The sequence below is a fragment of the Plecotus auritus genome, assembly GCF_963455305.1.
Source record: "Plecotus auritus genome assembly, chromosome: 3".
Classification (NCBI taxonomy): Eukaryota; Metazoa; Chordata; class Mammalia; order Chiroptera; family Vespertilionidae; genus Plecotus; species Plecotus auritus.
This window is the reverse complement of record NC_137772.1, coordinates 196197937-196214240: the sequence shown is the minus strand read 5'-3', so window position 1 is coordinate 196214240 and position 16304 is coordinate 196197937. Positions and strand designations below refer to the sequence as shown.

The 16304-nt window shown below is 36.0% G+C and overlaps 1 protein-coding gene across 1 annotated transcript in view; it reads left to right on the top strand.

The window, feature by feature from the left end:
- The window catches only part of PDE3A (phosphodiesterase 3A), a gene marked incomplete at its 5' end in the record, with an annotated part of 271313 nt that overhangs the window by 236410 nt on the left and 18599 nt on the right, over window positions 1-16304 (top strand). The window contains 5 exons of the mRNA XM_080661415.1: window positions 1487-1706; window positions 4823-4908; window positions 5267-5421; window positions 7518-7655; window positions 13726-13837. Of these exons, the coding sequence (XP_080517541.1) occupies window positions 1487-1706; window positions 4823-4908; window positions 5267-5421; window positions 7518-7655; window positions 13726-13837 (711 nt within the window). The remainder of the gene's footprint in view (window positions 1-1486; window positions 1707-4822; window positions 4909-5266; window positions 5422-7517; window positions 7656-13725; window positions 13838-16304) is intronic.

Sequence of the window (16304 nt, the reverse complement as noted above, 5' to 3'; positions counted from 1 at the left end):
AAGGTTTGCCAATATCTTTGCTAAAAAGCTAAGCCTTTTCACTAGAGTCTAAATCAAAATTAAAACCATAAAGCTTGTCATTGTGCAGAGCAATACAAATGTTGCCTAGTAGGTAATGCATTCTCCCATGGGCAGTCTCTGACAGAGGTATGGCTAATAAGCCACCTTTTACAAGAATAACTGTCCCTACTCCATATTCTCCTGTTTACTAGCACTGTGACCCTGGGAAAGTTATTTTACCTCTCTGAGTCTAAGAGGTTTCAGTTCGGTATAAAGGCCAGGATTGATCTATTGATCAGGAATCAACAATAGAAATATTGAGAAAAGGACTAGGAGGGGTTGCAGGCCTCCACACTGAATCGGAGGAAGAGTACGATATTAAAACAAAACAAAAGAAATAAAACAATAACCCTTAATTACAAAAACTCTTCAGCAAACTTCATATTCCTTCCAGTGGGCCAGGAAAACTGTGGGTGTGACAAACAAAACATTTGGGAGAACTAAACATGGGAAGCCGACTAAGCCAGCTGCCAGTTCACTACACATATTATGATGTGAGAGCTGCTGGCTGTACATTTCCCCGGAGTGGTGAGAAATCGGAAACAACTTTGAATGATTTCATTTCATTTGCTTTACAGTAGATTGCTCAGCATCAATAAACAGGTAGTTGTTCAGAAGCTATTTCTCTCTTTTCTTCAACTTTAACATGGGCTGCTTTCCCTACATGAGAGAGGAAATTCAAAAGACATCGTCCCTGTACTCAAACATTGGAAATCTAATTCAGTGTTCTGTAAAATTCTCACAACTGGGAATAAACAGTTTGCCACAAACACCCACACTTAAAGTTTAAACTTCAGGCCTATTGTTTGATCGGAAAGGGAGCATATTACATTTTTAAATGTCTTCTTCAGAAATTACTCTGATCAAAGTAATTTCACACCCAAACTAGTCATTTTGCTGCAAACACCCATGGTTAATAAAGTTAAATGCTTCTGATGAATGTATCTTCTTTATTTACATATTTTAAGCATTGTATGCCTGCCAAACTCTGCTCCAGACATGTTAATATTTAAAATAATTCCCGATCCTCTTGCTGCTAAAAACTTCACAGCAGAAGAGAAGGCAAACATATGAGAAAATGTTAACCATTATCATCGTGTTAGAATGACAAGAAGAAACAAAAATAATATTCTTCGGTCCTGAAGTTACTCCAGGCCACCAAGGCATTCACTGGATTTGCCAACATTGCCACCAATTGTCTTCACAATGACTCATTCCTTTCATTTCATGCTGTGAAGACACCCCCACTGTCCATACACCCCGTCCACCCTGTCTCCAGGTGGTGGCATGCCAGGGAGGCCAGCCCGGGGCCCGAGTACTCGTGGGGCCCTTAGTGAGTTCAGAGGAGTCCAAGGTGAAGTTTAAGAGTTGCAAGTTTGAATTCCAAAGACATTTCTTGTGACTTAATGATTTCTTTTCTTCTCAGGTGCCCTCGCTAAAATTTCACCTCTTTCATCGCCCTGTTCCTCACCTCTCCAAGGGACTCCGGCCAGCAGTCCTGTCAGCAAAATTTCTACAGTTCAGTTTCTAGAATCTGCCGACACAACTGCCAAACCAGGCCTAGGTTCGCACAGGGCCTTAACTTACACTCAGAGTGCCCCTGACCTGTCTCCTCAGATACTGACGCCACCTGTCATATGTAGCGGGTAAGAATTGTATATTGTTAACTGGAGCTTAACGGTGAAACCAGTACTACTTCTCCTCTTAGGAACACTCACCAGCAGTCCACATGGCTATGTGTATGTTTGCCAGAGTAGTTGATAAGGAAGTATAGGATAATGTGATCTCTGTTGAATAAGGTATAATAGAAACTTAATTTTTCAGTGGTTTTCTACTAATAGAAAGTTTAGAGAGATGCAATAATTAGTTGTATATTTTGTCTGCTTACTGATAGAACATACATAAAGCATATGTTTTTAAAAACCATGTCAGGTAATTTAATATAATTTGATATTATGTTGGAATATTTTTTTTTTTACTTCTTCTCCAGGGAGGGTTTTATATTGATTTTAAAGGTATTTTATATTAAGTTTGCAATTCCCATCTTAACACTTTAAAAATGTGCAAATAACACAGGGCTCGCAGAATGCAAACAAGCAATTACTTGCGCGGATCTACCATGTTGAAATAGACTTGCAAAGTGTTGTCTTTTCCTAGAGGGTTGGAAAAAAAGGGCCTAGCATGGCAAGAGTAATTATTTTGTCAACATTGTCCCTAAGACAGAAATATCTCCTCTTACAGATTAACATAGTGTTGTTCTACAGAAATAGCTTCTTCTTGAACCACTGAACTTAAAGCTTTACAATATTTCATTCAGTCGAAAAGAGTTGATTGTTTTTAAACTGAGTATAATCACAGGAGTGTCTTGAATAAAATGCTATTTCTTTTCTAAGGTTAATGAGGATAACCGTTTGAATAAATTAGTTACATGTTGGCCTTTTAATATCACATGTTTCAACAGACCCAGATTTGATCAATATTTTCAGTTTTGAGCTTCATAAATTTCATATTCAGATCCTTTGTTCATAAACTCTATATTAAATGAATGTTTTTTTATAACCTTTATTTTTATTTCCTTTCTCTTTATAAATATTTTTAAAGGGAAAAACCATTTTTGTTTGTTTGTTTGGCCATGGCCAGAGTAAAAAGTTATTCTACTGACCAAAAGTTATTCTGCCGCCTTCTCTATGACAGCTTTTTAAATAAAATAATTTCTGTGTGATACTAATCCCATCTTTTCCCCCTACCAAAAAAAAAAAAAGCATAATCTGTGGCAAAACATACATATTCCCCTTTTAGTGATTCACAACATGCATGACTTTATCAAAAGCTCTGAGAAGTCCTACAAAAGGAAAACCTCTTGATTTTTGTTTCATCCAGAATTGTCTGTTTATTTAACCACAGAACCAGTTTCTCTAGGTTAACACCCAATAATTGCCCATGGAGCTAGTGTTTGGTGGAGCACCCTTCAGAAACATTTTTGGGGGTACGCATCCTAAGCCAAGAAGAAGCCCCGTGTGATATCAGCATCAAGGACATCAGCTGCGGCCTCCAGATTTGTGTGATAGAAGTCACCTAAAGAAAGGAGAGAGATGGCCAGGAAAGATCTGCTGCTCACATAGCTTTTCTCATCACAGTCTATTTGTTGTATTCCTAGCAGGAAGAATGTAATGGGATTTTTATAAAAAAGCTTTTGGAGAAAAACAAGGCAATTTCACTGCCTACTTGTTCAGTAATGTTTATAAATCCAGTAGTGTGTGTTTTATTTGTTTGGGCTTTATAAATCTATAATTCAAACCATGTTTTATTATTGCCTTCAAGGCAGCCACCCATGTAGGCCCAGAGAGCTCCAGAAACACACGACTAATTATTGTGGTTTCCCCTGCTGAACTCGAAGGGTTTGGCGTTGCTTCCCAGTCTCTTGGCTGCTGTAATGTCTATGCAACAAGCTGTTTTTTTGGCATAAAAGGTAGTATGTTTGAACTACTAATTTAAATGTTCCTTTTAAGTATTATCTTGCGATGAAAAATTTAAAACTAATAAACGCTGCTTCTACTAAGTTTCACTGGACAATGTAAGCACATCATTGGCATCTACTTTCTTTTTCCTTTGGCCCTGTCATTTTCTTTTGATTCCCTGATGGGATTTCATAATTAGAAATATTTTGAGTGTGATGTTTTTCCACTTACCTTCAAGGCTCAAAAAGTAAATTAAGTTAGGATGAAAAGACTTTCTAACTAGAAAGTGTTTATCTGTACCACAAGTGTAAGCACAATGGAGGGGAGGGGGTGATGAGATATTAATTATATTAAAGTAAAAACTATCATTCACTTCTTTTATTTTTAGAGTGAATCTGTGGTTAAATAACAAACAGAAGCCCTCTGAGGTCCTTTGTAATATTAGGCAAAAGGAAGGAACTCAGAAGCAAAATACAGAATTAAAACCTAACCATGAAGTCTCTAAACAAGATGAGTGAGAGGGGAAATTTGCCAGGCCATTTGTGAGGTTATTTTTAAATTTATAATACAGTCAAAATGGTTGAGAAAGCAAAAGTATCCTATATCCTCCAACCTCCTCAGTTTAAGGTACCACCTCTCAGATATCTTCTTTTTCTCAGTTACCCACAATGTACCTCCTTGGTTTGTTTTTCTCATCTTGAATCCTATGCTGTCATTTTTACATTCAACCTTCATCATTTCCTTAGGGCCTTAACAGGTAATTGATCCATCTGCAAAATAATAATAATAATAATTTTGGAGGCAAAAAAATCATATATTATTGTTTTATTTCCACATGTACAATCTTTTCTTAAAGGGCTCTTTGGACATAAAATGTCTTCAGCCATAAAAATAAATCTAAGAGTGAGGTTTTTACATAGGCCCAGAGGGATTCTATTGGGGGAGATATTTTTGACCAAATACACATTGACATCTCCAAAATCATTACTATATAAGGAGGTAGCAGACTATCCCAGGATTCTCTGAATAATGTAACAAAATTTTGCTGGTAGTTTCACTTCCAATATGGAAAAGGATGAGAGTCGAATGAAGCTTCTGATCCTTTGTATTGATCATGTTCTTACAAGAAAGAAAATAGTATACTGCATATCAGCATCCATGTATAAAACCAAACCAGTTTCTCCCTCAAACAAGTAGTAGGTAGAAATATTTGATTATTGCTATCTATCAATGTAGATAGATGGTGTATGCCTGTAATTTTTTTGAAAGGAGGATATACTTACAGCTGTTCCAATATTTCTCAGCTGTGGCAGGCCATATTCCCAAGGCAATCCTGCTGATGGGCCCCTGGAGAGAAGTGGTACAGCCATTCGGACACCCAGCAGAACGGGTAATTCTTTATTTGAATTCTCTTCCTCAAAAATGAAATTGCTTTGCTTTCTTCTGATCACAAGTGAAATGTTCCTGATGTTTTAGATGAGAAATTTTAAAAGATAATGAAAGAAATCAAAATCATCCATAATTCGACTACCTAGAGTTAATCATGGGTAAAATCTTGGTGCAAAGCTATCCAAAATGTTTCTATATATCTATACCCAGTGGATCCTATATTCTTGGTGTGTAAAGGCTCATGAAGACAATAGTTCTCTGAACACTGTATTAACCACATGCATTTTAGGGAATATTCACTTAAATGGGACCCTATTTTTGTTAAAAGTTTCATAACAGACTGATTTCTTTCATTCCAGATGACACTGCTCAAGTTACCTCTGATTATGAAACTAATAACAACAGTGATAGCAGTGATATTGTACAGAATGAAGACGAAACCGAGTGCCCAGCAGAGCCGCTGAGGAAAACTTCGGCTTGTAGCCCCTACACGCCTGAGACCATGATGTTCCTGGTAGCCCCATATCACTTATCTCATTTGTTTACCTGAGAAATTGGACTCTATTATAGGGATTGTCTTAGATATAGATCCCAGAATCATTAGGTTTACAGAAATATCTCATTTGGATTTTAGATGAACTATAGCTCTCCCCATATATATGAATATAATTTTCCCTATTTAAGTCTTATCTCTTAATAATTTATTTTCTTAGTGAATAAAAACATAAGTATTCATCTCCACAAATGATTATAGCTATCTCTTAACCCAATCTAAAAGTGTAAATATGGCCCTAGCTGGTTTGGCTCAGTGGACAGAGCGTTGGCCTGTGGACTGAAGGGTCCCAGGTTCGATTCCAGTCAAGGGCACATGCCTGGGTTGCGGGCTTGATCCCCAGTAGGGGGCATGCAGGAGACAACTGATCAATGATTCTCTCTCATCATTGATGTTTCTATCTCTCTCTCCCTCTCCCTTCCTTTCTGAAATCAATAAAAATATATTTAAAAAATTAAAAAAAATAAAAGTGTAAATATGCATAAGAAAAATGAATTATTTCATTCAGTAAAATAATCGTATATAATAAAAGCCTAATATGCTAAGTGTCCAGTCGTCCATTCAACCAATCAAAGCGTAATATGCTAATGATATGCTAAGGCTGCTCAACCGCTCGCTATGACGTGCACTGACCACCAGGGGCCAGATGCTCCGACTGCTCCGACTGGTAGGTTAGCTTGCTGCTGGGGTCCAGCTGATCAGGACTGAGTGAGATGGGCAGGACAAGCCCTGGAGCCCTCCCACGGTCCCTCCCTGGCTGGCCAACCTCCCACAATCCTTCCCGGCCCCGATCATGCACCAGTGGGGTCCCTCAGCCTGGCCTACGCCCTCTCGCAATCCGGGACACCTTAGGGGATGTCAGAGAGCCAGTTTCAGCCCGATCCCGCAGGCAAGGCTGAGGGACACCACTGGTGCATGAATTCATACACTGGGCCTCTAGTATTTTATAAATATCAATCATTCAATAAAGTGAAATGTGTTAGTTGTCCTAGGTCATCTGCTGGTTGTTGTTTTGTGTGTGTGTGTTTCTAGCACCTCCTTAATTTAGAAAATGAGTCAATATTTGTTTTATTTTTTGTATTAAAACAGGTTTACATAGACACTTGCTACCCATTAAAATATCCTTTAATAATGACTTATTTTGTGTGTTTAAAGTGATCTATTTAAAGAAAATTAAAGCATATTTGAGTCGGGTTAATTTTGGGGAGGCAGCAAGTGGTAGAAAATAGTGGGCTGTCATGTAATTATCAGCTACTGCTATTATCGTTCTTCTTTAACCTGATTTATCATTTATACTTTTAAATCAAAGAGATTTTCAAAAAAAATAATTTACATTTTTTATCCGCATTATCTTTCTTTTCTTTTCTTTTCTTTTTTTCTTTTTGATAGATGTATTCTTAAGAATGTCCTCACTAGGGATCAGTTATAAAATGTCTATACATTTATACAGTACATGTTTCTTTGGAAACTGTACATCACATGAATTAAATTAAAATCCTAAAAAAATGTGGCTGTTGTCATTCCGCAGGATTAACCCTAATTTTGAAGCAGTAGTACAAATTTGACCAATTTCAGTAGGGATCATTAACGCCTCCTCCTCACTCATGAATTTCTTTTGAGAGTCCAATATGAGCTAGGAATGTTCAACCCAGAAAATTTTACATGAACATATAAAGAGAGAAATTTAATACAATTTCCAAGTGTTCTGAAGCCCTTGAATCTTTACTTAGGAACCCCACAGTATTTATGTAAACTTATGGAAGAAGCATCTTTCTTTTTCTTTCTTTTCTTTTTTTTCTGTAGCATGTATGAACCAGCACAGGCAGGCACCTACTAATACAAAACTAATGGTCTGAAACAGCATCAGGACCATTTCTCCTTACTTAGAGGCCAATGCCTTGTTCATCTTGATTTTTTTTTTTAAAGATCACCCATTCACCCTGAAGTTTTAAGTCATTTATTTCAAATAAACTCAGTGGTTGCATTGAACTTACTAAAGCATGAATTGCTTTATAGAAAAACTGTATATTGTTAAAATATTTTCATCTTTATTCCAGGACAAACCAATTCTTGCTCCTGAACCTCTTGTCATGGATAACTTGGACTCAATCATGGAGCAGCTAAATACTTGGAATTTTCCAATTTTTGATTTGGTGGAAAAAATAGGAAGAAAATGTGGCCGTATTCTTAGTCAAGTAAGAAATGAATTCATACCTATGACTTTAAATATAGAAAAAAAATTCCTTGGTTGGTTGGTCAAAGCTCTGTACACACTTGATACCAGTGGTGAGTCTTGAGTACAGAAAGGAAATTTTAGTACCCAACATTCTATAGATTTGGTGGTCATGGGTCAACAAAAGTAATTGGAACTTCAAATGAGTAAAATACCATATTCTGCAATTAAAATATGTATTTTGGGGTGGGGGAATGGATATACAGCAAGATGGAGAAATGATCTAAAATTCATAGAACTCAGCAGAAGAAAAACTGACACAGGCCCTCAAAAAAAGAAAGCTGCATATTCATAAACACTAATTTATTGTAATTCTTTCCATTGACTATTTTCTAAACTTTTTGATTTTACACTGTTTATATCTTATAAAAACTAAGATATTATGCATAAATATCTTCCCCTCCAGTGCTATGAGAAACACAAAGAGTTCTCTGTATTTTAATATGGAAACAACCTTTATGCATCACAAGCTAGACTATTTTCAAATTTTCCCAAATAAAGAAATATTTGTTTCTATGAGGGAGGAAAAAATATAGAAATTAAGAATGAAAATTTTCTCAATAATCAAAACAAAACAATGGATTCACTCAATTAATGAACATATATCAAAATACATACTCTTAATTAAACAGGATGATGCAATAACACTTATTACCTTATTTTAAAATGTCTTAGGTGAACTCTTGTAGATTAAATAAATATCACAGCAGAGATATGAAAGACTACCAAACTTCTTAATATAAGGCTTAGATGAGAATTCAGGACCCTGATTTATTGTTGCACTAACATTCCCTGAAAAACACCAGAAGACAAATCAGTTGATATACTCCACACATTGGAGACAGGCTTTGCTTGGACCTCTCAGCCAATATCTGAGTGTGGAACTTCAGGATGAAGATTCCTGATCCATGAAGGTTTGAAGGAAGAAGATAGAGGGGCCTTTGCCTCCATTGTTCAGTTCCACAAATAAGCACTAATCTGGTCTTCAAGAAGAAAAATGTGTTTCTGCCTTAAAGGAACTCCTGTTCTAGCAGGAAAATGAGATGTCTGTCAAAATTAAATGACAGTTCATGCTACAGACAAGAGAAGTATACTAAAAATGATTGATGGAATATGAAACTCAGAATAATTACAACGTCTATGTAATATGCAATTGTTGCCCCTGATATACTTCATCACGGCCATGCACATATTGAGGGCTAAAATGGCCTTATTCTTTTCTTAGGAGTTTTTAGCCCCGTTCTTCTCTCCCTTTCTCCTCATGCTAAGCAACAATTTTTATGCCAGCTGATCTTAAAGACAGGCTTAAGGGTAGACTTTTTTCTTTTTTATAATTCAAAAAATTATGATTAAAATTAAATTTATTGGGGTGACATTGGTTAATAAGATTATGTAGGTTTCAAGTGTATATTTCTAGGATACCTGATCTATAATATTGCACTGTGTGTCCACTACCCAGAGTCAAAGCATCTTCCCTCCCCCATTTATTTTGTCCCCTTTACCCTTCACTGTCCCCCACCCTCCTTTCTTCTGGTAATCACCATACTAGTGTCTGTGTCTATGAGTTTCAGTTTTACAACCCACATATGAGTGCAATCATATGGTTCTTTTCCCAACAGGCTTGTTTCACTTAGCATGATACTCTCAAGGTCCATCCCTGTTGCCACAAATGGCAGTATTTCATTTTTTTCTTATGGCTGAATAGTACTCTGGGCAGCCGTTTTTCTTCACTCCACCCTTGCCTCATGCATCAGGGCTCCCCCTGCGAGGTTTTGTATTCCCCTTTCTGAAACCCATGGCAGACTGTGACTCTGAGGGAGTGATTTTCCCTGCAAATATGCCTGTCATGGTGCCACTGGAAAAACATGGCCGTGGGCCAGCAGTTCTTCTCTCTTTTACTAGACAGTGTTCCCTGGTGTGGAGAGAAAAATCTCACATTGTTTTGTATGTTGTACATACATCACAGACTCCCCGAAACTTACAGTTTACTTTTCTCAGTAACTTTGATGCAGGAATTTTTTTTTTAAATCTCTATTTTACAGAAGAGGAAATTGAGACTTCAAAGAAGAAAATCTGCAGTCACATAGGGCATATTGGATCCATGATCTGAATGCAGATATAGCGTATTGGAAGTCCAGGCTTTTTACCTTTATTTCAACTGCTTTTTAACCTCCTATAAAACATACTCACTCATTATATCTTTAACTCTTCAAATGGAGAGTGTGGGCAATAGAAAAGTGGTTATGATAGCAGCCGGTTTGACAGCACCAGTGACAGTGTATCAGGCATCATTGCAGCTTCCCGTCTCCCCTCGAAGTTCTGTGAGCTGGAAGATGGCAGGGTGGATCTTGACCAGCTTTTCCACCAAATGTTTTCTAAGAGTCTTGGATATGAGTAGCCATCAGAAAGATTAGACATGATTAACAATTAGATTTTGACAAAATTCATTAATGTTATTTTCCACTCTTCTTTCAAAAATAAAATATGTAACTGCATGATCCTTGTTATGTCACTTTATTTTTTCAACTTACAAAACAGTAAACTTTTTGGAATTGCAGCTTCATTTGCACTGCTAAATAGAACTTTATGGGAGTTTTTTTCCCCTTTGATTTGAGTTTATAAGGACAAAAATCATGAAATTTTCACTGTGTGAAAGGCATTTTTTTTTCACCTTAGTAAGAATTTAGGACAGCTGAAATGAATTAACTTGAACATTCCAAGAAATCACCTTTTGGCTGAAACTTCACAGAAAATGTCTCACTTCAAAAGACTTTAAAAGAGACATATGTGTAGTGGAAATGACTTCTCAGTCTCAATATACTGCCTGCCTGTCTTTTTTATGATTATCATGTTTATTTTAATAAATTTGAAAGGACATTATTCAGATTTTGGAATGGTGCTCACTTTTTTCAGTCACCAATATCTATCTGGTTAATGGTGCTATTTATTTATGAGTTTGGATTATTGCTGGTTGATTTTTAGCAGCTTCTTAGTAAAAATTCTCCTGTTTTAAAATCACACTGTAAAATATCCTGTTGTCTTAATTTTTTAATTCATCTTTAAAATGTTAAAAAAGAATAATAGGAAAATTTAATTTTAAAATCATTGCATTTGAAATATTGGTAGTAGGATTTTAAGCTGTTAAAAGTACAAAATCTGAAGCCAAACTGCTTGGCTTGTATTCTGGTTCTGATAATGTGTCAGCTGTGTGATCTTGGATGAATCACTCACCTCTCTGTGCCTCAGTTTCTCCTGTTTTCAAATATTAATAATTAATATCTATCTCAGAAGGTGTTGTGAGGATTAATTACATGTAAATAAATAATATATGTAAACTATTTAAAGTAGGCTTCTCACTTATTAAATGCCAAATATGTAAGTATATATATGTACATATATATGTATATATACACATAGAAGCTGTTATTGTTATTAGTGTTATTGAAGTAATATGCAGAAATAAATCCATTAGGTATTTATAAATAAGAACTCAAATATTATATGAAGCAGTAGTAAAGGGGAAATAACTAAAAGAAGAACTGGCTTGAAATATTACAGAAACTATAAACTTCACTTTCTATTGCATTTTTAAAATTCTTTATTATTTAAAGTATTACATGAGTCTCCTTTTTCCCCCATTGACCTCTCCCCGGCCACTCCTGCCCCCCAGCACATGCCCTCACCCCCCTACTGTCTGTGTCCATTGGTTTTGCTCATATGCATGCCTACAAGTCCTTTGGTTGATCTCTTTCCCCCTCACTCCCCTGCCTTCCCTCATAGGTTGGACAGTCTGTTCGATGCTTCTGTGTCTCTGGTTCTATATTTGTTCATCAGTTTATGTTGTTCATTATATTCCACAAATGAGTGAGAGCATATCATACTTATCTTTCTCTGACTGGCTTATTTTGCTTAGCATAATGCTCTCTAGTTCCATCCAGGCTGTTGCAAATGGTAAGAATTCCTTCTTTTTTACAGCAGTGTAGAATTCCATTGTATAGATGTACCACAGTTTTCTAATCCACTCGTCTGCTGATGGGCACTTAGGCTGTTTCCAAATCTTAGCTATGGTAAATTTTGCTGCTGTGAACATAGGGGTGTATATATCCTTTCTGATTGGTGTTTCTGATTTTTTGGGATATATTCCTAGGAGTAGGATTACTAGGTCAAATAGAAGTTCCATTTTTAGTTTTTTGAGGAATCTATTGCATTTTTTAAAGAGAGGAAGTGGGGATGTTATATTACACAGAAAAAGGCTAAAAATTAAATATACTTGCTGTTCAAAGTGAAAAACCCCCACACAGAATTGATACACATTATATTCTGTTCCCAACCAGCAAGTACAGTGCTCCTTTTTAAATGTGTGTCAAATAAAGTTACTTTCCAGCTTCATTGTCTTCAGTGGCTCCCTACCTCATGCAGAGTGAAATCCTTATGATGGCCAATATGGCTGTCAAACACCACGACTGCACCAATCCCAGGTTACAGTCTGCTCCTGCCTTCGTTCCATGCTGGCCTTCTTGCTTTATCCATCCTGGCTTTCTTGCTGTTTCTGGAATATTGCAAGTATACCTCGGGGCCTCTGCATTGGCTTTTACTCTACATGAGAAGCTCTTTCCTTAGCTATCCACATAGCTCACTTCACATGTCCCTTAATTCTTGGCTCAAATGTCACCTGAATATGCTTACCTAGACCTCACACTTTAAAAAGCACTTCTATACCTGTCCCTGCTCCCCTTTTTCTTTTTGTATATGACTTACGACTTTCTGTCAAAGTGCATACCTTTCTTATTATGTCTACTGTTTATATAGCTATCTTATTATGTCTATTACCTTGCCCTACTAGCTCCATGAAGGAATACACACACACACACACACACACACACACACACACACACACACACACACACACACACACCGTGTATATAAAAAACTGCCTAGAACATAGTAGGCACTCAATAGATATATGCTGAATGAATAAATTATATATATATATAATTTAGTGACAAACATTGAATATATAATTTTAAAATGTTATTGAATTTGAATTGATTTAAAGTCAATAACAAAAGATGAAAATTGAACTATGAAGCCATATATTAAAGTTTTAGAGGAAACAGTCCAAGATAATTTTATGAGGGAAAACAGATTAAAATGATGAATAATTATTTTTTTAATATCCTGAATTATACCCAACACTGTGCCTTTGTGACATGAAGTAAGGCTGCTCTAAATGCTGTTGTATTCCACTCTGCCACCAAAATAACCACTTCTCTCCCCAATACCTTCTTCTGCCCCTTTATTCTTTTTTCTTCATTGTTTGCACGTCCAAAATGCCAGTTACATCCAAAGGCATTTACTTAATTTGAGTCACTAGAGCTGTGAAAGGAATTGGATGGATAGTCAGAGGAGAAAGAGGACAAGCTAGAAATAATAGTTTAGACATTGTTATTTTGAATAGAATAAATCTTTTTTCTCTATATATTTTACTCAAGACAACCCTTTTCTCTCTCATAATTATTTCTCCTTATTCTTCACTAATACACAACTCTGAATTCTTTATTCTCTGGAAAACTTTTATACATATAGATATACACACATAATATAAAGAGAGAGTTATATATAGTTATATATATATAGTTATATATAGCTATAGTTATATATATAAAATTTGAATAAATTTAAGCTGTCTCTTTTATTAGCATTTATAGTATGTACTATATAATTAGAAATGTAGTAAATATTATTCTCCAGTTAATGATATTACATGCAATTTAATTTTTTGATATGTTTCTATAGTGTATACTGTGCTCTGGGTTGGTTGTTTTTTGGGTGAATGTCTCTATCTTTAAAAATAAATTATGTCCTCCTTGTGCTCAGGTATTTCAAGGGCTAAGCACATAGAGGCCTTCAATATCAATTTGATATCTTTATAATAATTGTTTCTGTTGGACATAAATAATATGACTTTTTTCTTTTTATGTCTAATACACACTCAGGAATGTGCTTTCAGGCTTTGCCTTTCTGTCTTACAGGTATCATACAGACTTTTTGAAGACATGGGCCTCTTTGAAGCTTTCAAAATTCCAGTTAGGGAATTTATGAATTACTTTCATGCTTTGGAGATTGGATACAGGGAAATTCCTTGTAAGTCTAAGTTACTTGTGAAATAATATTTAAACATTCATATAATTTGCTAAGGTTAATGGTATATTGAATCACTATCAGCCAGCACAGAATTACATATTGTAAACTTGCCCTATGGCCACATGGTATGTAGTGTCTAGGTCACAGGGGTGGGCAAACTTTTTCACTCGAGGGCCACAATGGGTTTTTAAACTGGACCGGAGGGCCGGAACAAAAGCATGGATGGAGTGTTTGTGTGAACTAATATAAATTCAAAGTAAAGGAGCGGAGGGGAGAGCAAGAGAACCCTCCGCTCTTTTGGCTCCGCGGGCTGGATAGAACAGCCGAACGGGCCGGATTTGGCCCGTGGGCCGTAGTTTGCCCATGGCTGGTCTAGGATATAATAGCCTGTGTTAAAATTCTGGACTCTTCACTTATCACCTTTAGGAGAGCCTGGGTCTTTTTTACCCTCTGCATGCCTCATTTCTTAATCTGTAAAATGGGTTCATAATATCTGCTTCATAGAATTAATATGAGGATAAAATGAGGTAATACCTCTGAAACAATTATAATAGTGCCTTACTTACATATTCTAAGTGCTGCTTAAGTGTGTGCTAAATAAATCATTAAATGTTCAATGTATTGCTCATTTTCCAATGTATGCCTTTCATTGACTGAATTCAACTTTTGTTCTGAGAGCTGCAGAGTTAAATCGCTAACTATTGAAATTTTTCCATATAAGGTAAACCTGGTTTGGGGTAGAGGGAAGGTAGGATGATGGTTTAAGTAATAAAATAGAAAAGAAGAAACATCTGGAAGTAGTTGTGGAGAAGTTATTAGAAACATTTTTTTTTAATGAAATAAATGGGAAGACCCAAGGAAAGGACACAGCCAGTGTTCAAGCTTATGAACTTGAAATATTCTGAGAGAAAGTTTGTCATCTACGACCATGAGACATTGGAACACAAAGGAGATGTTAAATTATATTGTTAATATGTAGCATTTCAGGTAGCATCAGAACATGTAAATAAAATTGTTCTACATGCTAAAAAATACATGAAACTGGAGAAGATGTCCATAAATCTAATCAGTGAACTTGTTGTAATGTGTAGAAAGCATGTGGTACTTTTAGAAAATAAATGCATAGCAAGAAAAATAGTCAAACATAATATATGGGTTGGAACATGCCTTAGAAATATGTTGTTTAAGTCATATTTCAAGTTTTAAATTTGCTCTTATGTACCTTGGACTTCAGAACCCATGTCTTTTTGTAGTTACAAAGAGCTGAAATAAATAATAGTTATATGGAGAGGATAGAGCACAGATATTTCCAGAAACTTGTACACATTGACCTAGTGACCCATTATTAAAGTATCATTTTTCAAGATGCCATGCACAGCTGATGATGTGTGATAGCAAAAGAGAATGAAGAATTAAAACTACAAATTAGGTTTGTGGGATTAGGAGAGAGATGAGCAGTGAGTGTATGAGAGAGAGGAGCTTAAGAGCACTGGGCCCTTTGGGAAAGTCTGGTCAATGGGACTATGAAGTTGGAAGAGAGAAATAAGAAAGGGGTAGTTTGAAAGGATTTCAAGATAAGTCTTGCTGCCCTAACCGGTTTGGCTCAGTGGATAGAGTATCAGCCTGCGGACTGAAGGGTCTTGGGTTCAATTCCGGTCAAGGGCATGTACCTTGGTTGCAGGCACATCCCCAGTAGGGGGTGTGCAGGAGGCAGCTGATTGATGTTTCTAACTATCCTTCTCCCTTCCTCTCTGTAAGGAATCGGTGGAATGTACTTAAAAAAAAAGAAAAAATATAAGTCTTGCTCTCTTAGTAGTATTTCCAAGGCCCACCCTGGTTGGATGCCAGTGATTGACATGTGTTAGTGATTTCTCAAAGGTTAACTAGTTACATAAATACACTTTTATAGAAAGGAAGCCACCAAAAACACTAAACGACAGCTAGTTACCAGACTAACTTTACAAATTAATGTTGTATTTCCAAATATAGTTTTGTGATATAGTCCAATTAATTATAATTGTCATACATAAAATTTTGTTGTATGTCTACTTTTTAAATATTTACTGCTAAAGAACTATATTTCTAACAACTCTAGCTAAATAAATCCATAACTAAATGAAAAAAGCCTGAGTAACCAAAATAGAGTTAAATTAACTTTTATATGACAATGACCTAACGTTTTAGAAACTAAATTTTATTACACTTTGAAGTATACTTCAAAATTTTTTCCAAGAAAGAAAATACGAAATCTTTTAAATTTTTACCCAGAACCCTTACCAAAATTTAAAGAATCTAGGTTTTAAAATAGTTTCCCGGTATCTGATTTTGTCTCTCTCTCAACCCAAACAAGCTCCACCAATACCCCAATACTTCCCCCTTCCACTCTGCAATTTTGGGTGTATGCACAAGTTTCCTTGACTAGCTATAGTGATGGTAATTACTTGTACACAGTAATTTGCCCAGCTTG